Source organism: Bufo bufo, chromosome 1, assembly GCF_905171765.1.
Source record: "Bufo bufo chromosome 1, aBufBuf1.1, whole genome shotgun sequence".
NCBI classification, from domain to species: domain Eukaryota; kingdom Metazoa; phylum Chordata; class Amphibia; order Anura; family Bufonidae; genus Bufo; species Bufo bufo.
The window spans coordinates 135,482,390-135,508,308 of NC_053389.1; the positions used below are offsets into that span (position 1 = coordinate 135,482,390).

Genomic DNA, 25,919 nt, shown 5'->3' on the forward strand with positions numbered 1-25,919 from the left:
TAGGCCTCCTGCACACAAACGTTTTTTTGTTTCCGTTTGGCAGAACGCTTTTTCAATTCCATATATGGAACCATTCATTTCAATGGGTCCGCAAAAAAACGGAATGTACTCCGTATGCATTTAGTTTCCGTTTTTCCGTTCAAAGATAGAACAGGTCATATTATTGCCCGCAAATCATGTCCCGTGGCTCCATTCAAGTCAATGGGACTGTAAAATGAATGAATACAGAATGCATCCGTATGTTTTCCATATTTGTTCCATTTTTTTGCGGAACCGTCTATTGAAAATGTTATGCCCAGCCGAATTTTAGAATGCAATTACTGTATATGCCTTGTTTAAGTTCCTCAATAAACGCAAACCAAACGGAAAAACGGAACGGAAACTGAGACAGTACTGAAACAAAAAATTTAAAAAAATGGATCCTTTTAAAACGGACCTGCAAAACCATCCGGTCTTCTGCAGGAGGCCTTATAAGGATTAAAAATAAAAAAAGAGATTTTCTACCACTCATCTGTTCAACTTTATTTGGCAAAATTAATTGTAATGGATCACATACCACAAAGGGTTAAGAAGGTCCTTACGGAGTATGGAGTTTAGCAATATCAATGTGAGCTGGCTAAACACTAGCTCTGTTCCGGACCCGTCCACTAGGGGGCTAAAAGGTCCGTACCGTGTCTGGAGTTTAGACAGCTCTAATTATAGACCTGGCTATTTCCCATACTGCAAAAGGACCAGGTCCGTTTGGTGTCTGGAGTTTAGACACAACCATTACACAAAGCTTCTACCTTAAATATGGCGCGCATGAAACGTCATTCTGACTTCCCATTCACAGAGCCACACCTAAGATGGCGTCGTTGGCGAGTTCCCGTGTGGTGAGATCTCGCGATAGTTGGTGGACGGAAGCAGCTGTGCCGCTGGTTGATGTTGCTGCTGCTGGAGCTGCTGGGACTTGAGAACAGGTAACGCCTCGTCCTGCGACTGTGAGGGGCCACTTGCTCCCACATGTTACCGGTACGCTGGAGAACCACAAGTTCCAGCATATGGCATAACCTCTAGTATCTACAGTACAGAACATGCTGCTGGTATCCCACCCAGAATGCATTGCATTTATAGTAATGCGTGTTTATAGTGGTGTATCTGCTGATGGCATCATACACAGTTATATGTAGCAGAATGTAATATGTGCTTATAGGACATACATGTAACAGACATGCTAATATCATAAACAGTTAAATGTGTCAGTAATACTGTAACATACATAATAGAATGCATGCTTATAGGTCATACATATACCAAACATGCTGATATCATACATAGTTATATATGTCCACAAAACACATAAAATAAACCACGCTTCTAGTACATGCAGATAACAGATGTGCACATATGATACATAGCTATACATGTAATATAAAGCATGCTTATAGTACATACATGGCATATGTGATGTCATACACAGTTATATGACATTTATCCTGGTAATATCTGTAACACTATGAAACATGCTAATAGAACATACGTAACATATAATATACATACATGTGCTGGTGACGTAGCACAGGGATGGCCAACCTGCATCTTTCCAGCTCTTGTAAACTACAATTCCCACCATGCCCTGCTGACAGCTGTAGGCGGTCTGGGCATGCTGGGAGTTGTAGTTTTGCAACAGCAGCATTTATGTTGCTGATGTCAGTTATTTTACCTACAGTTTTTACTGGTTATATATAAGGCGTGCTATGTACACATCACATACATGCTATTAATACTGTACATAGTTATACAGATTACATAGGGCATGCCTATACTCCAGATGTATAAGACACTTAAAGGGAACCTGTCATCAATTTTATGTTGACCTCACTGAGGGCATAAATTAGTGACAGAAAATGCTGATGTCAGCGGTGTGTCACTCATGAGCTAAAAGTAAGTGGTTGCTGAGAACCAGCATCATAATCATTGCAGTCCAGACCTAGAAAAGAGTGAAATCTACCTGAGAAGAGTCCTGGTTATCCATAATCTCCTGCTCCCCCGTACATCTGCTGATGATTGTCAGTTCTCTCCCAGAGAGAAAGGGAGAAAACTAGGTAGAAGACTGTCAGTCATCAGCAGGAATTCATGAATAACCAGGACTCTTCTCCGGTGGCCGGGACTCTTTTCCACGCCCGGTCTGCAATGATTGTGATGTTGGTTCTCAGCAACCACTTACTGTTAACTTATAAATGACAGACCGCTGAAATCAACTCACCTGTCTCTACTATATGCTGCCGTTAGTATGGGCAGCACAAAGTTGATGACAGGTTCCCTTTAATGATACTGCATACATTCTGGTGGTCATTTAGGAACACATAAACGCCACTTTTGGGCGTTTTAAAGTTTCCGATTTTGTTGCACAGCATTTTTGCGGCAAAATCTGCAACTTTCCCCCACTCACCCCACCTTTCCAGAGTTCCGAGAAAGAGAGGTGTAGTGTGGGCGAGGAAGCAGGACTGCTGGCCTGTCTCGTTCCACATTTTCTACACCAGTTTTTGGCGTAGAAAACGGCATAGGGTACTTTCACACTAGCTGCCGCCTTCTCCGGCGGGGGAACAGCCTGCTGGATCCGTGCTGCCGGAAGTCCGCTCCGGCATCATTCAATACCAAATACAGCCTCTATACAATGTATGGTGCTGTGCTTGGTAAGCTCTGAGGAGGCTGCAGTGTTCACTGTAGGGCCTCAGTTTTTTCAGACAGCTGGTCAACTGGGAGTTGGACCCCACCAATCACTTATTGATGACTAATGTTAAACATGTGTTTTAAGTTCGGCATTCGGGTTATCGGAGAATCCTGTTATGGATTGCGCTACCGCGGACCATAACAGAATTCTATGACAGCATGCACCACGGAAGCCTTTAAGGCAGTACGTATCGCATTCCGTCCTAATAGAAGTCTATGGCCTGCATAGACTTCTATTATGATGGAATGCCTCTTATAGGTTTCCATGGTGCATGCATGCCGTCATAGAATTCCATTATGGCCCGTGGTAGCGGAATCCATAACAGGATTTTCCGATAACCCAAACCTTGGACGCCGAACTTAAAACACAAGTTCGCCCATCACTATTGATGACCTTTAAGTAGCTGCTGTGTTCTACTCCACAAACATCTTCCTTCCTTTTGCTGCTGTCTAGACAGTTTTCCATTCCATGCATGGACAGGCACTTCTTGGTATGATGCCAGGACTGTGTTCTTTAAGCCAATCGAATGTCTACCTCTGCTACCGGTTCTCCTTTCATGCTGATTCATTGAAACAATGACTGAAATCTGCAGCTGCACCTCCCCCCCCCCCCCCCTTTTTTTTATATACTGTTTTCCACGTTGACTAAAAGCTACTGAAAATCAATGTGCTTCTCTCCTGCAGGCCATGGACAATGTGTTCATCCAGCACAGCGTTAAAGTCCTTCAGGCTCTCAATAAGCAAAGGGAAGACGGCCGATACTGTGATGCCACACTGGTCATAGGAAATCTCCACTTCAAAGCCCACTGGAGCATACTGGCTTGTAGCAGTCACTTCTTTCAGAGCCTGTATGGCGATGGGGGCTCCCCCAGCATCATCCTCCATGAACGGTTCTCTGAGGTCATCGGTCTTCTCCTGGACTTCCTGTACACTGGAGAGCTGGTTCTTTCACAGGAGAATGTGCAGAAAGTTCTTCTGGCATCAAAGGAACTCGCTGTCTTTGAAGCAGTTGAGGTCTGTGAGAGGTTCCAGACAAAATGCTTCCAAAGTGAAGAGTATTTTCAAGAGTCTGGTGCAATGGAGACCTTAAATGGACACCTGAAGGAGGCGGAGGAATCTGACGGGGAGGAGGCTTTAAAGGGCATTTCAGAGCTTAGCAATGTCCTGGCCGATGCTGAAGTCCCCTCTGAACCAAGCAATAGTCAGGACAGTGGCCTGACCCTGCTGCAGGAGACAGTAGAGCCTTCCTCCCCTTCTTCCTTCCAGGAAAATCCAGATATTGGCACCGACACCATAGAACGCAGAGTCTTCAAGCGACTAAAAAGAGGGCAGAAGAGCGAGCAGTGCATCACTGCTGATGGCGGCTGCATGACGGTAGTATGCTTTGCTTTTGCCTTGAGGTTTTCAGCAGAGCTTTTAAATAAAGGGTTTGAGAACCTGTACAAATATAATACGTCTCACAGCTTAGGGTTTGTGACAATGTATCAGTCTAGGTAATCATTTTTTTTATTTTTTTTCAGTTTAGACTCCAGGCCAAGGCACTTGACCTACATTGATCCAATGTAGGAAACAAAGACCACAGAATAATCTCAGCTCTTCTGATAGGCCGGCACATTGTCTCAGCCTGGAGTCCAGGTGGCTTACGCCGTGTTCACCTATGCGCTGTGAATTCCGTCAATCTGTTCTAGTGGAGGAACAGAATGCCGGGGTTCACTGTATCCAGCATAGCTGGCTACCACTATGCACCGCCGGATCCCCATTCACTGTAATGGAATCCGTCGGGGATCTGGCAGCTTTCTAGCATACATGCTCGATACATTGACCAGAGTTTACATTGCATATATGAATACAGCGTTATCTGGAGTTTGCTAGACTGTAACATTAGCAGAGGTCTATCAGATGGGTGGCACGTTTCTGTAGTGTGGCTGAAGAGAGGGGAGGAGCTGTATAACATTGTTGCTGTAACTGCTTTTTCCAGCATTTAAAGGGGTTGTCTCACTTCAGCAAATAGCGTAGAGAAAGTTAATACAAGGCACTTACTAATGTACTGTGATTGTCCATATTTCCTCCTTTGCTGGCTGGATTCATTTTTCCATTACATTAGTCACTGCTCGTTTCCATGGTTATGACCACCCTGCAATCCAGCAGCAGTGGTCATGCTTGCACACTGAATGAAAAAACACTGGCCTCTGTGTGGTCCTGGGCATCAGTGAAGCCGCTGCCTTTTCCAATAATGTAGAAGCACTACCACCACTACTGGATTACAGGGTGGTCGTAACCATGGAAAAAAGCAATGTATAATGTGATGGAAAAATGAGTCAAGCCAGTAAAGGAGGCAATATGGACAATCGCAATACATTAGTAAGTGCATTGTATTAACTTTCTCTACGTGATAAATGCCAATGTTGAAGTGAGAGAACCCTTTTAACATCACCTGCATGACATCTGGCGCTTATGAGGCCGCATCTAGGAGCCGAAGCTAGCGGCTCCATGCTCCTCCACCAGTATGTGCATTGTCAATGATGGCACAGCGTGGCTCCTCATGTCTTCCCAATACCTGCCCTGCCACACTTGAAGGGAATGTGTCACCAGAAAATGATGTATTGTTTAAATCATGTTTTTATGTTAAACATATTTTAAAAGAATTTTGGGTTATGTTATTTTTAATTTTCCATGTCGCTATATAAAAAAAATCCTGCAGTTTTTGCACTGGCCACCAAGCTTAATAATAGGCACCACTTCTTGGTCTGTACAGAGCACTTTACTGCAGTTATTTCCTTATCATTACTGGCAGGATTAGAATGACAGATATCAGCTCCTGACCATTCACAATAGGTGATATTACAGCTTATCTACTGCCTCCTGACCTCTGCACAGGTCACAGAGCATGCCAAGAAAACTGTACCTTAGAAGTCAATGAGGTGCCCTCCTGACCATTGTGTCTATGGACCATGGTGGTTGCTGTAAAGCTCAGGCAAGATGGCAGCTCCCATAATCATATTTAGAAAATAGAATAAAAAATCTGGAATCAGAAAATAAAGACAGATGAAACAAAAATAAGTTCTCACTATCTGGTTTTAACTGGCAGAAAACAAATGTCCTTGACACATTCCCTTTAAAGGGGTTGTCCAAGATGGGCAAAGTCTAAGAATAGCCCCCCACCCCACCCCCAATTGCCTTAAATAAATTTAAAAAAATCTTTCCACTTTCTCTGCACCGCTGGTGTTGGTATATGGAACGTCACCACTGCAGCCACTCTCATTGTCCTTAGCTGTTGGACACTGAGGAATGTGATTGGCTGCAGTGGTCACATGCCATACACCAGCACGTCACCGTGAATGTGTCCTTTTAATTAGAGAAGGACATATGTGAGATCGTGTTGAATGTGGCTTGCGACTATCTCTCGCATCATTTGTAAGGCTGAAAATCAGCCTGTTATCCGGCAAAGTTGATCCAGAGGAAGGCAAAAACTCCTAAGAGGTGGAAGTCAAATTTGCTGCAATCAGCTAAGAATTGAAAACGGACAGGGAAACTGTTAACCAATGTTGTCTCTTCTGATGTAGTGGGATTTGGAGGTGGATCAGATCCATGATGTCTTGGCAGAGGAGACAGATTACATTCAAAATGATGAAGATGAAGACTATGTCCTAGAGAAGAAGACCCCGAACTCCAAGAAGAGGAACTGTGTGCCCAAGAATATCATCCCCTTAGAATCCTCATCTAATGACACCACACTTGATGGCGGAGATCTGAAGAGCAAGAAAAACACCAGCACCCCGGTGGAATGTCCTATATGTCACAAAAAATTTCTCAGCAAATATTATCTCAAAGTCCATAACAGGTAAGACAGAGATGTCAGGGTGGTGATGAGATTAGTGGGTCTTCAGATCTGGTGATGTCCTGCCTCACTGCATGGGGCAGACCAGCCCTAAATCAGGGCCTGACTTATGCCATGTCAATGAGCTTTGTCAGCATTTTTAAAACTAGCAAAAAAGAAAGTACGGCACAGGCACCAGGGAACGCTCCCACTCGATTCACCAGATGTTCAGCTGGTGTGTCTCGTATGCGATGGTAAACTCAAACTGAATGTGTACCGAGTCTTATGCATGACACAGAATCAAACTACACTGGGTTTGTTTGCAGTCTATAACCATGGAGGCACATAGTTCTACATAAGAGCTGCAGGCATAAGACTCCATTCACACGTCCGCAATTTTGTTCCACATTTTGCAGAACGGAATTGCGGACCCATTCATTTCTATGGGGCCGCACGATGTGATGCCTGGATCCGGAAATGCGGATCCGCACTTCCGGGCCCGCAATTCCGTTCCCGAAAAAAATAGAGCATGTCCTATTCTTGTCCGCAATTGCGGACAAGAATAGCCATTTTCTATTAAGTGTCGGCGATGTGCGGTCTGCAAAATGCGGAACGCACATCACCGATGTCTGTGTTTTGCAGATCCGTGGATCCACAAAACACAGTGTGAATCGACCCTAAAACTGTAGGAGCTTTATAATATATGTTTTAGATGCATCAGAGCAGGGTTCTCAAACTCGGCAAAATATATGGGCTGCACATAGAAAAAAATTCCAGTTGACGGGCCTCAGTATCCACACATAACACATGTTGAGCACATACCTGTGTTGCAGTCACCACCCCGAACTTCACGTCAGCCGGCAACACCTGGGAATGATACCAAGAGCTCCCCTAGTGCTGAGAACAGTGGAATGAGAGAGGTATCGCTACTTTTTTGTGGCATTCTAATTAGTTTTCAAAAGTAAATTTCACATGGATGGATAACAAATATTAAAGGGGCTATCTGGGAAATAATATTGATGACCTATCCACAGGATAGGTCCTCAATATCACATCGGCAGGGGTATGACTCCCTGCACCCCCACTGATCAGCTGATTGTGCTTGGGGCTGAGCTGCAACCAGGCCATGTGACCAACGTACAGTGGGGCAACTGGCCTCTAACAGCTTGATAGATGGGGGTCCCAGGTGTCGAACCCCCACAATCTGATATTGATGACCTATCCTGAGGATTAGTCATCAATATTAATTCTCCGATAACCCCTTTAATATAGACTCTAGAATTAATACAGAACCCGAGACTAGATCCTAAATTTAATACAGACCCCAAAATTCATACACACCTCCAGGCCAGCCCACAAATGAATACAGTACACAAAATTTATACAGACCGCAGAACAGACTCCCAATTTATACAAATGCTGAATTAAACCCCAAATCAGCCCCCAAATTAATACAGATCTCAGATTATTCCACAAATGTATACAGACCCTAGAGAAGACCCCCTCCCCGTTTACACAGATTCCAAATTGGATTGCAATTTTATACAGCTCTGAGATCAGACCCCGATTTTATACAGACCTTGGGTCAGGCCCCCAATTTATACAGACCTCAGATCAGACCCCAGATTAAACCCGTAATCGGCCCTCAAATTAATACAGACTTCAGATCAGAAACCAAATGTATATAGACCTCAAATCAGACCCCCGATTTATACACACCCCAAATTGATACAGATGTCAGATCAGACCCCAAATTAGACTAATGACCCATATAACCCCAACACCACCCCCCATCCCCTACATGCAGACGAAATGAAAACATAACTGCCCTCTGCTCGCTACCACCATTCCAGTTCTTTTGCAGTGCAGCACTGTGTCCTGGTACCAGTGCTGTACTGCATCCTGAGGCTGTACGCTGTCAGGACATAGGGCAGCGCTGGCACACACTGAAGAGGACCAGGTAGCAGTGAGTAATGGCAGCGCAGCGACCGCAGTGCTATACTCACCGCTCCCTGGGCCTCCTGTCCTATACTAATCAGCGCTTCCATTAGTTAATGCTGCGTCGATTTCTCCCCCCCCCAACATCACTGGCTTTGTTATTTTAAAGGCATTATCCCTAAAAAATCCTGTAAAAAAAACCGATATAGCGGGACCCCCAAAGTGAACGAGGGAACGCCACACAAGCGGGGCCCCCTCCACCTCTTTGGGAGTACCAAAAATAGGTGAGTGCCAGCTTGGCTGTTTCCAGAACTCCTATAGGGGTGAACGGAGAAGTGGCCACGCTTGTGCAGTGCCCCATTTATTCACTCTCCTTGACTTTGGGGGGCCCCTGTTCTGACATTGGTGACATTATACTAGTGAAATGGGCCAACCTCTTTAAAGGGGTTTTCCAGGCTCCTGATAATGACCATCTATCCATAGAATAGGTCATTAATATCCCATCAGTGAGGGTCTGACACCCCACAGCCCCACTGATCAGTCGTTCCCTGGAGCCTCTTGAATTAGCACCTTGAGTGGAACAGGAAGGACAGCTTCCCTCAAAGTGTAATGGCTGTGCTGAGTTTCTGCAGTTCAGTGCCCATTCACTTAGAGATACATTTGGATTTTACCTAATCCGTTCATTTGATACCCTGTTGGGTAGAAGAGCCAGTGCTGAATGGATGAGTTTAAAAAATAAAAATCCATAATTTTATCTGTTTCTGGAAAAGTTGAGTGACATCCATTATGGCTAGCGTTACTGCTTCTGCAGGGCTTGTGCAGCTGTCTGGGATTTGGGGCATGTAGTGCTGCTAGCTTGGCAGATTTGTCTTTCAGGAGAAAAAGCTGGGTCTGAACCTGTCGGCGCTATCTTTTTATTTTTATTTTATATATATATATATATATATATAAGTCTTATTTTGGAGAGAAATTGTCTTGAACTGGTTTAACACTTGTTATTCCTGCAGGAAACACACAGGAGAGAAGCCATTTGAATGTCAAAAGTGCGGGAAATGTTACTTCAGAAAAGAGAACTTGGTGGAGCACCAGGCCCGGAACTGTATGAGCCGCTCTGAACAGGTATGTCCAGGTGGCACGGTTTTCTTCAAGGGATTCCGTCACTTTACCACACGTCGGCAGCTGTCCATCATAGCATCCAGCTGGCATCTCCTTGTGTTCCGTAAAAAAAAAAAGAGACTTTTTATAATATGTCAGTTTTTGCACCCAGAGGCTTGCCACCCCTTCCCCCATGCCTTCTATGCCATGCCCCCACCGCTTTGATGTATCGGCCAGGCAGCCCATCAAATCTCGCAGGATCGCATTCTGTTCATGCGCAGTAAAGGGATGGAGACCATCAGGCAGATGGGAAGCTACCTTCCCATTACTGCGTGTGTACAGAGTACGATCCCACAAGACTTCAGGGACTGCCTGGCTAATACATCACTCCAGTGGGGATGTGACATAGAAAATTGGGGGGGAGCCTCTGGGTGCAATGGTGCCACCCTTGTTGCACCCAGGGGGTATGTTACATATTATAAAAACTTTTTTTTTCTCTTAGGATTGATGGAGCACATGGAAATGCCAGAGGCGACATGGGACTCTGCTTACAAGTGCGGATGGACAGCTACTGACTGTTTGACATGGAAAGTGATGACAGATGCCCTTTAACCCTTTCCCGAACTCTGCTGATGTTGCAGAAGGCTGTGCCCACACCATCACCTGTGGGATCAACAGCTGACATCCCTGGGTAATGAAAACCGCTGTTAACCATGATGGGTGTCTGCATGCAGTTTATGATCATGAAATGAGCCTAATGCTCCAGAGACCCACAGCATGTAAAATGCTAAACTGTAGTAGAAACCTCAGATTTCTGCTGTGGTGGAAAAATCCAGTGTGAACATACCCTTGCACTTTAGATGCCATGGTTAATGATGACTGCTACAGCTAAAGATATAAACAATGGGACGGTGACTCTGTTACCCGTCTCCATCTCTCAGAAAATTCCCCCGCCCAAACATGATTTCAAGGGATTTAGGGTATATTCACATGGTGTGGTCAAATGCACTACAATTCTGCGCCAGCTCACAGCAGGAGTCCCCTTAATGGCGTAAAAGCACTAAGGCTAGTTTCACACTAGCAGCAGGGGAGTCCGGCAGGCTGTTCCGGCGGGTGAACAGCCTGTCAGATCCACCTCTCGCCGTGCTGCTGCCGGAACTCCGTCTCCGCCCCCCATTATAGTCAATGGGGACCGAGCGGCAGTCCGGGGGCACAAGTGAACTAGCAGCAGGACGGGTCCGACAGGCTGTTCACCTGCCAGACTCCCCTGCCACTAATGTAAAAGTACCCTAAATGGTGTTTGTTAAAGGGAATCACCCCAATTTTGGATTCTCTACAGTAACACATGAACAGTACTGCAGATAAGGAGCCCAGATCACTATTTTCTGTTTTCCTACTGCCCCTGGTCCCTGCTGTCAGCCCTCGGAGCTGCACTCAAATACTCAGTCCAGACTGCTGTACCGCTCTAACATAATGGAGAGGACTCGTCCACATAAACAGCATTCATAACAATGCATTTCAATGCAGCTCCAATCTCTGATAACGGAGGAATGGGAGGCAGTAGGAAAATAAAAAAAATAGCAATCTGGACTCCATATGTGCAGTACTACTCATGTATTACTGTAGAAAGATTATGGTCCAAAGTCAGGGTGACATATTTACTTTAAGAATCCAAATGATCGATATTTTAAGAAATTGACCCCTAGTCTCAATAAGGGCCTCACATGGGGTCTCAGTTTTTCCTTATTCATAGGCTACATCGTACACCTTTTAATATAAAAAAAAATGTCTTAAGCCCAACAGATGAATGTCCAAGATGTGGTGAAGAACAGGCAGGCCTTATACATCTGATTTGGAGATGCCCCAAGTTATTTAGGTATTGGTATTGACAGAGTTTTAGGAGTACAGATATATGATGATCTGGTAATCTGTATATTGGGAGGAACAATTCATCTGAAGCTTCGAAAGGTAGAAAAACAGGCACTTTGTAAGTTCTTGTTTCAGGCAAGACTGCTTATTCTGGAAAAATGGATTAAAAAGGATCAACCCCCATTGTGTGAATGGGAAAAAAAATCTGTGCATAATACAGTCCTGATCAAAAGTTTAAGACCACTTGAAAAATGGCAAAAAATCATATTTAGCATGGCTGGATCTTAACAAGGTTCCAAGTAGAGCTTCAACATGCAACAAGAAGAAATGGGAGTGAGACAAAACATTTTTTGAGCATTCAATTTAAAGAAAACAACGAATAAACTGAAACAGGCTGTTTTTCAGCTGATCAAAAGTTTAGGACCACATGCCTTTAAAAGGCCAAATCTGTGCAAAGATGTGGATTCATTGCCATTTTCTGTCAGGTAGTCACACGTTGTGATGGCAAAGGCAAAAAAACTCCCTTTTTGAAAGTGGTCAGGTTGTTGAACTGCATAAGCAGGGTCTCTCACAGCGCGCCATCGCTGCTGAGGTGGGACGCAGTAAGACGCCACAGAACTGCTCGTTTGGACTTTGCAAGAGAGCACCAAACATGGGACATTCAAAGGTGGAAGAAAGTTTTTTTCTCTGATGAGAAAAAATGTAGCCTTGATGGTCCTGATGGTTTCCAACGTTACTGGCATGACAAGCAGATCCCACCTGAGATGTTTTCTACGCGCCACAGTGGAGGGGGCGCCATAATGGTCTGGGGTGCTTTTTCCTTGAGTGGAACAATGGAGCTTCAGGAAGTGCAGGGGCGTCATACGGCCGCTGGCTATGTCCAGATGTTGCAGAGAGCATTCCTCATGACTGAGGGCCCTCATCTGTCTGGTAACGACTGGGTTTTTCAACAGGACAACGCTACAGTACACAATGCCCGCAGGACAAGGGACTTCTTCCAGGACAATAACATCACTCTTTTGGCCCATCCTGCATGTTCCCCTGATCTAAATCCAATTGAGAACCTTTTGGGGATGGATGGCAAGGAAAGTTTACAAAAATGGACAACAGTTCCAGACAGTAGATGGCCTTCGTGCGTCCGTCTTCACCACTTGGAGAAATGTTCCCACTCGCCTCATGGAAACGCTTGCATCAAGCATGCCGAAACGAATTTTTGAAGTGATAAACAATAACGGCGGAGCTACTCATTACTGAGTTCATGTTTGGAAGTTGGATTTCTGTTTTGAGGGGTTTAGCTTTTTTTTGGAGGTGTGGTCCTAAACTTTTAATCAGCTGAAAAACAGCCTGTTTCAGTTTATTCGTTGTTTTCATTCAATTGAATGCTCAAAAAATGTTTTGTCTCACTCCCATTTCTTCTTGTTGCATGTTGAAGCTCTACTTGGAACCTTGTTAAGATCCAGCCATGCTAAATATAATTTTATTGCCATTTTTCAAGTGGTCTTAAACTTTTCATCAGGACTGTATGAACAGAATGGAAAAAATAAGTTGTGATAACAAGGGAAGGAAGGATGGTCTTGAACAAATATGGAATCAATGGTATTCTGGTATGTAGGTTTTTATCCCCTTTTGTAAAAAAAAATGTGGCATTGTTTTTGATTTTTATAATGTATTTGAAAATGAAAAAAATTTATATATACCGTATTTTTCGCCGTATAAGACGCACTTTTTCCCCCCCAAAAGTGGGGGGAAAATAGCAGTGCGTCTTATACGGCGAATGCTGCCGATTTTGTCGGGTTTTCAATGATACACCCGCCGCGATGCCGTGCGGCGGGTGTATCAGCTGTGAGGGAGGCGGGACTGGGGGCCGGCATCTGCTTTTAAAATGACAGCGGGGCCCGTGCAGTGACTGTATTCTACTACACGGGCCCCGCTCACTGTATGATCCTATGTCTAATAGTTACCGTAATTGTAATTGTATGTAATCAGGAGCGCTGTGTATTGCCGGTACTTACAACTAGAAGCGGTAGGTACTGGTAGCAGAGAGGAGGGAGGAGGCAGGCCGGGAGGACGGAAGCTGGCAGCGTGAGTCATACGTCCTGCGGCTGCGCCGCCCACTTTATGAATGAATGAAGCAGGCGGCGTGGACGCACGACGTATGACTCACGCTGCCAGCTTCCGTCCTCCCGGCCTGCCTCCTCCCTCCTCTCTGCTACCAGTACCTACCGCTTCTAGTTGTAAGTACCGGCAATACACAGCGCTCCTGATTACATACAATTACAATTACGGTAACTATTAGACATAGGATCATACAGTGAGCGGGGCCCGTGTAGTAGAATACAGTCACTGCACGGGCCCCGCTGTCATTATAAAAGCAGATGCCGGCCCCCAGCGTGTATTGAGGGTCATTCACTACAGGGACACTTATGGAGGGGATCTGTGGATGACACATAGCATAAGATGCTATATATGTGTCATCCACAGATCCCCCCCATAACTGTCATACACAGATCCTCATAACAGTGCCATCCAGAGATCCCCCATAAGTGTCACCCACAGATCCCCCATAAGTGTCACCCACAGATCCCCCATAAGTGTCACCCACAGATCCCCCATAAGTGTCACCCACAGATCCCCCATAAGTGTCACCCACAGATCCCCCATAACAGTGCGCCATCCACAGATCCCCCATAACAGTGCGCCATCCACAGATCCCCCATAACAGTGCGCCATCCACAGATCCCCCATAACAGTGCGCCATCCACAGATCCCCCATAACAGTGCGCCATCCACAGACCACAATTAGTTCAAAACCCACCAAAGCACACCTTTTGGTTCAAAATATTTTTTTTCTTATTTTCCTCCTCAAAAACCTAGGTGCGTCTTATAGGCCGGTGCGTCTTATAGGGCGAAAAATACGGTATATATATATATATATATATATATATATATATATATATATATATAATATATATCCAAATGATCTGTAGAAGTCCACAAGAGGGCAAAGAAAAACCTAAAAAATATTCCAAAAACCTAAAAACAAGATGGTATAGAAAGGTGAAAAGAGACTGCCTGTTGTGTTTTGCAGCATCGTCTGTCACTTGTGTGACGCTCCCCGCTGCTGGTCACTGATGTTGCTCTCTAGCTTCTGCTTCACACTCTCATTTTGTTCCATTTCAATGCAGCTCAACAAGTCTGCAGAGGCTTCGGAATATCTGACCTTTAGTATTTTTCCCAGGTTTTTAACTGTCCTTCCTGCAATGAGGTTTTTAAGAGAAAGATGGAATTGCGGTTACATACGGTGTCTCACACGGGCGTGATGCCTTATAAGGTAAGTGGCCACTGAGTGTATTTATCTAGTATCTATTCTATGGACAGAGATATGAAAATACAGTAAAATACCTCTGATCCAGTAATATTTTTATTACATACTATGATTTGTTTGTATATGGAAAATAATAATTAATGGAAGTGATTTTTACTTATCACAGTAGGCAATTTGCTGATGCTTTTTATAATGTATGTTATTACCTCTATTCCACCAGTAGGTGTCGCTGGGGATTTTTGGCCACTTTCACATGGTCAGTTTTGTAAGCCAAAGGCAGGAGTGGAATAGAGAAAAGGTTTAGGGGCCCATTCACACAACCATATTTTTTTTTTTCCGCATCTGATGCGCAATTTTGCAGATCGGATGTGGACCCATTAATTTTAGTGGGGCCACAAAAGATGCTAGCAGCAAAAAAAGGTAGAACATGTCTTTTTCTTCTCCCTTTTTTCACCAGCAGAGGGCAGAGTTCATCTTTATCTGAAATACAGAGAGCAATAAGTCACTTGTGGGATCAACATTGCATATCATCACTCATTAACCGTTTCAATTACCTTTCTTTTTATCCATTGTATTTTCAGTGCTCTACATGTCCTCAGCAATTCATGCAGAAGAAACATCTTCAAAGCCACATGATAAAAATGCACGGAGAACCCAAACCCCATGCTGTGAGTATAATGCAGGAAAATTCAAACTGTCCAGCAGCTCTGACTGCTGCGGGATTATCTATTACCCCAAACCATCAGAAGGTCACACAAAGACATGTATATGGTCTTTCTAAGCGGCGTTGGATTTTTGTTTTTTTCCATTGATGGAAACATTGACCCAGGTTTAATCCTTAGGGTGCTGCCACACATGCAGTTTTATGGTGTGTGTGTATATATATATATATATATATATATATATATATATATATATATATATATATATATATGGTGTGCTTGTTTTCTCCCTAAAAAAAATTACTTAAACTATTTTTGTAGGTGTTTCTGTATGTATATATTTGTGTGTGTGTGTGTGTGTGTGTGTGTGTGTGTGTATATATAGGTGACGCGACTTTTCGGCTCCAACCTGAAGCCTTTGACCTTCACAGCACCCCACTCCCTTCACAGTGACATCCTCAGAGACCCTTCCGGCTAACAGTGACCTATACAGCACCCAGCCCCTTAACACTGACCTCCACAGGGGACTGTCCCCTTATGTGTGACCTCCACTGTTCCCTGTCCCCTTAACAGAGACCTCCACATCACCCATCCCTTTAACAGTGACTGCCAAAGTACCCCGCTCCCTTAACAGTGATCTCTAAAGCGGCCTGCCTCCTTAACAGTAACATCCTCAGTGAATGCCCCTTTAACAGTGACCTCCACAGCAGCTGCCCCTTTAAGGCTAGGGCTACATGACTACATGTGTCACGCGACATTTTGTCGTGCAACCATTTTTATAATGATGGGCTATGGTGTCGCACTGCAACACGACAATCGAAAAAAATCCATCCAAGATGGATTTTTCTGACACTTGTCGCAGCATGTTGCAGTGCAACACCATAGACTACCATTATAAAAATTGTCGTGCGATATCAATGTCGCAGTGTAGTTGTGCCCTATGTGTCATGCGACTTATTGTCGTCGTGTAGCCCTAAAGCTGACCTGCAGCAGCGAAGAAAAATGGCTGGGTTGTTATGGAAACCTGGAGTAAAACTGTGTGTATGGCAGTTGGGATATGAAGAGAAATACTTGCAGGCTTGTATTGGCTAATGCAGGTCATTTTTTGGGAATATCTCAGGAATAGTATGTCCTAGAGAGCTGAGACCCGGTCTAAAACCTTCCCGGACAACTGATGTACCTGTGTGCCAAATTTGGTGAAGATTGGTCCAGTCGTTTGGTCACGCATAAAGAACAGACAGACGTCCAGACAGACAGAAACTCATTTTTATATATATGATATATATATTATATAATTTATATTAGCAGAAGGACTCGTCTTCGCACGGGTATATTTCATTTAAAGTTTGTGTGTCGTTAAGATATCGACAGTTTCCCCCATAACAGTGACCTCTACAGCCCCCCGCCCCACTGTCTGCGGAGCTGTGTATCTAATCTTATGTTGTTTGATACTGTCTGCTGAGCTATGTATCTAATCCTATCCTGTTATACTGTCTGTGGAGCTGTGTATCTAATCCGATTTCTGTGTGACACTGTCTGCTGAGCTGTGTATTTAATCCTATCCTGTGTGATACTGTCTGTTGATCTGTGTATCTAATCTTATCATATGTGGTACTGTCTGCTGAGCTGTGGATGTTGTCGTGTAGCCCTAGCCTAAAGCTGACTGATAGCAGTGAAGGAAAATGGCTAGGTCGTTTTGTATTGGCTAATGCAGGTCATTTTTTGGGAATATCTCAGGAACGGTACGTCCTAGAGAGCTGAGGCCTGGTCTAAAACCTTCCCGGACAACTGATGTACCTGTGTGCCAAATTTGGTGAAGATTGGTCCAGTCGTTTGGTCGCACATAAAGAACGTCCAGACAGACGTCTAGATAGACAGAAATTCATTTTTATAATATGAAAGTTATATATATATATATCTCTGTGTGTGTATATATACACTCACCTAAAGAATTATTAGGAACACCATACTAATAAGGTGTTGGACCCCCTTTTGCCTTCAGAACTGCCTTAATTCTACGTGGCATTGACTCAACAAGGTGCTGATAGCATTCTTTAGAAATGTTGGCCCATATTGATAGGATAGCATCTTGCAGTTGATGAAGATTTGAGGGATGCACATCCAGGGCACGAAGCTCCCGTTCCACCACATCCCAAAGATGCTCTATTGGGTTGAGATCTGGTGACTGTGGGGGCCATTTTAGTACAGTGAACTCATTGTCATGTTCAAGAAACCATTTTTCCAGTCTTCAACAGTCCAATTTTGGCGAGCTCGTGCAAATTGTAGCCTCTTTTTCCTATTTGTAGTGGAGATGAGTGGTACCCGGTGGGGTCTTCTGCTGTTGTAGCCCATCCGCCTCAAGGTTGTGCGTGTTGTGGCTTCACAAATGCTTTGCTGTATACCTCGGTTGTAACGAGTGGTTATTTCAGTCAACGTTGCTCTTATATCAGCTTGAATCAGTCGGCCCATTCTCCTCTGACCTTTGCCCACAGGACTGTCGCATACTGGATGTTTTTCCCTTTTCACACCATTCTTTGTAAACCCTAGAAATGGTTGTGCATGAAAATCCCAGTAACTGAGCAGATTGTGAAATACTCAGACAGGCCCGTCTGGCACCAACAACCATGCCACGCTCAAAATTGCTTAAATCACCTTTCTTTCCCATTCTGACATTCAGTTTGGAGTTCAGGAGATTGTCTTGACCAGGACCACACCCCTAAATGCATTGAAGCAACTGCCATGTGATTGGTTGACTAGATAATCGCATTAATGAGAAATAGAACAGGTGTTCCTAATAATTCTTTAGGTGAGTGTATATATAAATATTTTTTATTTTATTTTTTATTTCTACAATCTGGCATTTTCTATTTGTATCTTTTTAACATACCTTTTTATAGAGGAAAGTATGTACCCTGTGTCATGTCACCTCTTCTTTGCAAAGGGGTTGTTAAAGGGGTTTTCCCAGCCTTGTTTTAACCCGTTCCAGACTGCCCATAGACTATAAACGTCTGGGAAGTCGGAACATATCTCCCCAATGACATTTTAAAATATCTGTGCACAGATGGCAGCTGCATGCTAATCGTACAACTGTGGAAGACGGGAACCCGCTGTCTGTGACAGCAGGGCTGCCCTTAGACAAGCCAGTCCCCACCTTCCCATCACAATATACACAACACTCAGTGAGCGCAGTTAAAACTTCCTGATCCAGCGGGTGTCAGGAGTCTACACGAGCTCCTGGGTTTTAGCAGACCCAGATCACTCTGCAGTGAGGTTGTACAGCGCTGTACATCTTCTCTAGGGGCTGTATTTTCCCTGTATCCTAGGTTGGTATGTCAGGCCAAGGTATAGGAGAAATCGGCAATAAAATAAAAACAAGTGTAAAACTAAAATATAAAAAGTTTTATAAAAAAATAAAAGGATTTTCAGATGTTAAAAAAAAAACTTTTCCTCATCGGGCCATTTATAATTGTACAAAATAGACAAAAAAAATTAATTAGGTATTGCTGCATCCTTAACAACCTGCTCTATAAAAATATCACATGATCTTCTCCATCAGGTGACCACCATAAAAAAAAATAAAACCTTTGACAGAACAGCCATTTTTTGGTCACCTCACCTAAGCGATTAAAAAGTTGTATGTACCCCAAAATGGTAACAATGAAAATGTTGCCTCATCCTGAAAAAGCAAGCCCTCACACAAGACGATCGGCAGAAAACTAAAATTATGGCAACACAAAAAGATGTTTTTTTTTTTTTTTTTCTTTCAAACTGCTTTTATTGTCTTGTGAAAGTAGCAAAATTACGGCCAACTGGTTTAGGACTGGCTCTCATCTAGTCTTAGTACCAGCGAGATGAGACAACCTTTTAAGGGAAATCACTGGGAGCAGCGCTGTAGTAGTAAGCGCCGTTCACACTCGTTGACGGTGTTTTGGGGTGCTAACCTCCAACAGCTGATCGACAGGGGTGTGGGGTGCCGGCTTCCTGCCGATCAGCTAGTGATGGGCTATACTGAGGATAGGACATCACTTGAACAAACAAGGTTGGACAGCCCTTTTGAAAAAATTTCACTTTGTTTTTTGAAACTTTAAAAAAAAAAATAAAATGGAGGTCTGTGGGAGAAAAAAACAGGCGATCAGAGAATAAATGCTAGAGCATGCTTCGATTTGAAAAAATAAAATTGTCCAAATAACGCACTTAAAGGTTGAAAACCACCACTGCATTTACTGTTTTCTATAGACTTCCATGTAATATCTAGAGCTGGCTTTTGACGAAAAAGAACGTCAGCAAAAAATACATGAAAAACTGCAAAATGGCCCAGAAACAACAAAAATCCTATGTGTTACACCAGCCCTTAGGAAGTTTTCTGGGCTGTAGATATTGAGCTATCCTTAGATCGGATACTGATGATCAGTGGGGGACTGACTTTAGATCTGCAGGGTATTGCCACTTTATTAACCACATCTAAATTCATATATATTAAATATCATGCACCCTGGTCCCGAAAATGGTGCACTGTGTGTAAGCGATGGATTCACGGTTATGCTTGCTCCAGGTTGTCTCCTTATATGGCAAAGTAAATGTAGATTTCCAAAACGGAGATTTGTTTTACACCCACAGTCCACCAGAGGGCAGCAGTCGGCACCATCTGAAAACCTTTCAGAAATGTACGTATTCCTGAAGCGAATACCCATAGTAGCCTGCTGGGAGTTGTAGTTTAGACACAGGTTGAATCTACTGCTTTTTGGATTGAGATTTGTTTAAATTGACAGTATTCTGTTGCAGTGTCCGACTTGTGGGAAATGCTTCTTCACCCGGACAGAGCTGCGTCTGCACGAAGCCTTTAAGCATCGGGGAGAGAAGCTTTTTGTCTGTGAGGAGTGTGGTCACCGAGCCTCGAGCAGAAGCGGATTACAGATGCATATCAAAGCCAAACACAGGTCAGCACCCTATGTCTTAAAGGGAACCTGTCATCAACTTTATGCTATCCATACTAACGGTAGAATAAAGTAGAGACAGGTGAGTTGATTACAGCGGTCTGTCATTTAAGAGTTAAAAGTAAGTGGTTGCCGAGAACCAACATCACAATCATTGCAGACTGGGCCTGGAAAAGTCATGGCCACCTGAGAAGAGTCATGGTCCGTCCACCTGCTGATGATTGACCGCTTTCTACCTAGTTTTCTCCCTTTCTCTCTAGGAGAGAACTGCCAATCATCAGCAGATGGACGGGGGAGCAGGAGATTATGAATAACCAGGACTCTTCTCAGGTAGATTTGACTCTTTTCAAGGCCTGGGCTGCAATGATTAAGATGCTGGTTCTCGGCAATCACTTACTTTTAGCTGCTGAAATCAGCATTTCTGTCACAATTTTATGCTGCCCTCAGTGAGGTCAGCATAAAGTTGATGACAGGTTCCCTTTAACACATATTGTTCTTATCCCATGAGGTGAAGGGCAGGCTTAAAGGGATATTCTCATTCATTGAGGTGCAGGTCTCAGTTCTTTGGCTTTGCCATAAGTTTCTGAGATGGGTATACCCCTTTAACTGCTGATAATGCATGTGTGAGCAGTACAGGATCCTCGTAAGCTGCACAGGTTTTTACTGTTTCCTGTGAGGCTTGTTGGGTTGTAGCAGATTTACATTGACCATCATGACGGGTGACTGTCGCATTGTCTTGTGGATTTAAATGTAGCTAGTTGTACGTTGTGCTTCTAAAAGCTCCTTAATTACCTATTAACATAGTTTTTCTCAAGTTGCTTGTAGTTTTTAATCTATAAGCTTTGGTGAGCTGATTCCAAACAAACAAAAATAGTTGCAGCGTAAAGTATGGTGGATGAAACCACATTCTGAATTACTGATTTCAAAGTAACACGATGCAGATAAGTTGGAACCACTGATTGTTGTCATGAGTTTGGAGGGGGGGGGTTAAAATATCAATGGTATATTGGTGAATGTCTCCTTCTCTTTCCTATAGAAATGAACGTCCATTTGTATGTGAATTTTGTCACCACGCCTTCACCCAGAAAACCAACCTCAACATGCACCTGAAGACACACACAGGGGAGAAACCCTTCCAGTGTCACCTGTGTGGCAAGACGTTCCGAACACAAGGTAAGAGACCAGTAAACAGTCAGGTTGTTGACATCACCTGTGTTGCCAGGGGGCCGTTCGCGGCCTGCTATTTTTGGCGGATGTTTTCATCCACACGACGGGGAGATGCCGCAGCCGAGCAGGGATCTGGAGTGACACCCCGCTCCCTGGCACCTGTAAGTATGATCTATAGGAGGGGCCGGGGCATTGTGGGGGTCATCTTTAGAATTGGATAATCCCTTCAACATCTTGACAAAAGAAGCTCAAATGTGCGCTAGTTTTTGTAGTTTGTTTCCCCATTGGGCTCAAGATGATGGGAAAACTACAAATCTCAGTTTGCCAACTAAACCAGTATATTCTGGGAGTAGTAGTTTTACATCAGCTGGAGAACCACTGGTTGATGGGTTATGTGACTTAGGACAGGATTGTACCTCCATCCATGTAGTAGTCTGCGATTCACCTTCATTAGTCGTGTTTTTTATTTGTTTTGTTTTTTACATGTTCATTTTGTGGTTTCAGCTAATGTTCATTATATTCATGCGTTGTACTTGTCTCCATACCTTATTATTTCAGCCAGTCTACTCAAACATAACCGGACACACACAGGGGAACGACCATTCAGCTGTGAATTTTGTGAGCAGCGCTTTACAGACAAGACCCCTCTCCTGCGACACATCGCCAGCCGACATCAGGAAGGGAGACCGTACTACTGTCAAGTCTGTGGCAAGACGTTCAAAGGTAAAGATCATAGTATAGAAGGCTTACTATGCAGAAAGCTTATTCCTTTTTCTCACTGTGCTTCATTCTCTCCCCCTGTAGCGGCAGAGCAGTTGCGTGTTCATGTGGCCAGACATCGTGGGGTTCGGAAATTTGAGTGCACGGAGTGTGGGTACAAGTTCACACGGCAGGTAAGGACACAGTCACTGACAGTAAAATGGGTTTTCTACTGCATGTATTGAAAAGATGTGGAACTGGAAACTGTAAAGTGAAATTCTGTCAAAAATAACATCAAAGTCTCTTGGGACCTATAACCTAAGTAAGGCGCTTTTCACAATGCACCTGCAGTGTCAGCCTAGGGTTTCCTGTGGGAGGATTTTGCAATGGAAACCTCAGTCTAAGGCCTCATGCACACGGACGTTGTTTTGGTCCGCATCCGAGCCGCCGTTTTGGCAGGTCGGATGCGGACCCAATCACTTCAATGGGGCTGCAAAAGATGTGGACAGCACTCCGTTCCGTGGCCCCGCAAAAAAAAAAATATATAACCTGTCCTATTCTTGTCCGTGGCATTGCGGACAAGAATAGGCAGTTATATGTAAAGGCTGTCCGTACCGTTCCGCAAATTGCGGAATGCGCACGGATGCCATCCGTATTTTGCGGCCCGCAAAATACACCACGGTCGTGTGCATGCGGCCTAACGCTGAGGATAGTGATTGGCTGCAGCAGTGACTTTCCATATGACTGCACATTACCAGAGGACAGTGATTGGGTCCACTGGTCACATGCTATATACCAGGCATCCTCAAACTGGGGCCCTCTAGCTGTTGTAAAACTACAGCTACCACAATGTCCTGCTGTAGGCTGATACCTGTAGGCTGTTCGGGCATGCTGGGAGTTGTAGTTTGGCAACAGCTGAAGGGCCGCAGTTTGAGGATGCCTGCTATATACTAAAATGTCACCACTGCAGTTTGTAAACAAGCATGACTGGACCAGCACCACAGAGGAGAGCAGTGGAGAACCCCCTGTTCTCCACTGCTCTCCTCTGTGGTGCTGGTCCGGTATTTAACAAGATTTTTATATTACGCAATTGTAGCCGCAGCGGTGACACCTCCCCCTTGCATCACCTGACTAATCAACATGCCACAAGAAGGAGGTACCACCGCTGTGGCCAGTGATTGGCTGCAGCAACTGTCAAACTGGATGTTGACATGCAAGGAGTGGAGCGCTGCAGGGTGTAATAGGGTCTATGGCTTTGTTTCATGTATACACCAGTAATATGGTAAACGCAGTCACAGTATGGAAAGAACCCAAGATATTAAATTTTTTTCTTAAGGCTCACCTCCGACGACATATGGAAATTCACAACCGTATTGAAAATTACAATCCGCGTCAAAGAAAGCTACGTAATCTCATAATTGATGAAGAAAAAAGCATGGTCATCGGCTTACAGAACACCCATGAGCTAGACGTCGGATCGGCAGAGATCATAGTGGAGTCTATTACATCCAGCACTCTGCCAGAAATGGTGACAGAGCAGAGACTGTGCACAGATGATGGGTTCCCAGCTGAAGTCATGGAACAGTCTATCATCATCACTGCCACCGCTATCCCTATTGATGAGTGTGAGACGTGATCTGTGCCCCCCACGAAGATGATGCTTTTTTATTTATTAGTTCATGTATTTTATTACCAAATAAACAATGTGGAACTCAGTCAGAATCTACAGAAAGAAGCACACAAATGCTCCTTCACTGTAGAACTAAATGCAGTGCCCATGTGGCTGTGGCTGGTACTGCAGCTCAGTCCCCCATTATGCCTCATGAATTGCTTATCAGCACCTTTTAGAAAGCGGAGTAGCATGTGGTTTGCTCAAGACAAAAGTGTGTGTGTGTATATGTATATATATATATATATATACATACACACACACACACCATTACATCTCTGCAGAGGTTGTTACCCAGCCTTCGCTGACTGCTGGATTTAAAATTTACATAGTTATCTATTAAGAAGTCTCTTCATATAGCTAGACTGCTTTGTGTTCAGGGTCCTGGAAAAGCTAGGTGACAACACTGTGCAGCTGCATTGATGACAACAGATTATGCTGCTGTGGTACCATATGATAAATTCACATAATGTGTCAGGGCAGTATTGTATTTTATATAACCAGTATAACCCCCACCCAATCACTGCACTGCAGAGATCATTACCCAGCTGTCCTGGACTGCAGAATGAGAGATCTCCAATATAGTAGAATACCTAGTTGGATTTGCTAAGGAGGAGCCTGGAAAAGCTGAGTAAGAATCCCAATGACAAATCCTTCGTACTGTAGCATAGTAGATTGATTCATCATTCAGAATCCCAGGAAAGCTGGGTAACAAATTAAGGAAACCTGTAATAAAGACTCCTAAATACTAAGTCTAGATAAATCCTTCACTCAAGGCCTCATGCACACGACCGTTGTTTTGGTCCGCATCCGAGCTGTCCGCAATGGGGCCGCAAAAGATGCGGACAGCACTCTGTGTGCTGTTCCCATCTATTGCTCCGTGAAAAAAATATAACCTGTCCTATTCTTGTCTGCGCTTTGCGGACAAGAATAGGCAGTTATATTAAAGGCTGTCTGTTCCGCAAAATGCGGAACGCAAACCACACAATGGTCGTGTGCATAAGGCCTTCTCCCAAATAGTGCCATAGCTAGCAGATTTGTCATCTGTGGTCCTGGGAAAGCTGGGTAACCCGCACATTGTAAGGGTAACAGTATATATATCTTGTGTACAACTCAACGAGACGTGTAATCCAGCTTTCCAACACTGATAAATGTCATATTTGCCTAGAGAGTGAGAATTTCCTCCTGCCTACACAGGTAAACTTGACAATCAGACACCTAGGAAAGCTGGGTAACAGTGCCCTTGTACTGTATAGTATACCTGCACACACACATGGTGGGTAGTTGTAAAAAGCTGCTAATTTTTTGCTGTTTCTGGCTCTCACAGTGGTATGATTCCCAAACTTCTGGCTTTGACCGTAAGTCATACTAGTGCACACAGAGAACTACAAACTATATTTGAGTGATGCTTTACTATGCAGATTTGTCACCACAGCCTCAGACCACAAACAGCCCTATGCAGTCTAAGGGTCCATTCATATAACCGTTGCATGGACTGCAAAACACAGACACCGGCTGTGTGCACCCTGCATTGCAGTATGGACCCACTGACTTGCAGTTTGCGGCAAAGAATAGGACATGTTCTATCATTTTTGCCGTGGCAGCATGTATGCGAAGGCACACAGAAGGGCTTCCATATCCATGCACCTGCTCCACAAAAGCTAGAACACGTACTTTATTGCCGTGCAACATGCGGACCACGAATCCATTTAAGTCAATGGGTCTGCACCGTGATATGGCAGGCACACGGCTGGTATTGACAGTTTGCGGACTGCTAAACGGATAAGGTTGTGTGAATGCACCCTTTTACTGAATCTTTTCCCATAAAACTGTACATCAATCTGTGCAGCGCCTCCTGCTCTAGAACATACTGTCTGCAGCTCAGACACCATGTTCTACCTGACAGGGTCCCTTTAACTGAGTTTTCCAGTTTGCATCAACATCCTGTAAAATAATAATTTATCAAGGTTGCTGTAATTTTGTAATATATTTATTTTACCTTTATTGCTCCTATCTTCTGTTCTGTGGTCAC

General features: G+C 44.1%; 1 protein-coding gene across 1 annotated transcript; it reads left to right on the plus strand.

The window, feature by feature from the left end:
- Window positions 1-892: 892 nt before the first annotated feature.
- On the plus strand, window positions 893-24,031 carry ZBTB48 (zinc finger and BTB domain containing 48). The gene is made up of 11 exons (XM_040429866.1): window positions 893-959; window positions 3,397-4,086; window positions 6,276-6,553; window positions 9,475-9,586; window positions 14,670-14,762; window positions 15,338-15,424; window positions 20,201-20,355; window positions 21,389-21,525; window positions 22,078-22,242; window positions 22,324-22,412; window positions 23,555-24,031. Exons 2-11 carry the CDS (start codon window positions 3,400-3,402, stop codon window positions 23,852-23,854), a joined length of 2,103 nt encoding a protein of 700 aa, XP_040285800.1. The 5' UTR covers window positions 893-959; window positions 3,397-3,399; the 3' UTR covers window positions 23,855-24,031.
- Window positions 24,032-25,919: the final 1,888 nt, after the last annotated feature.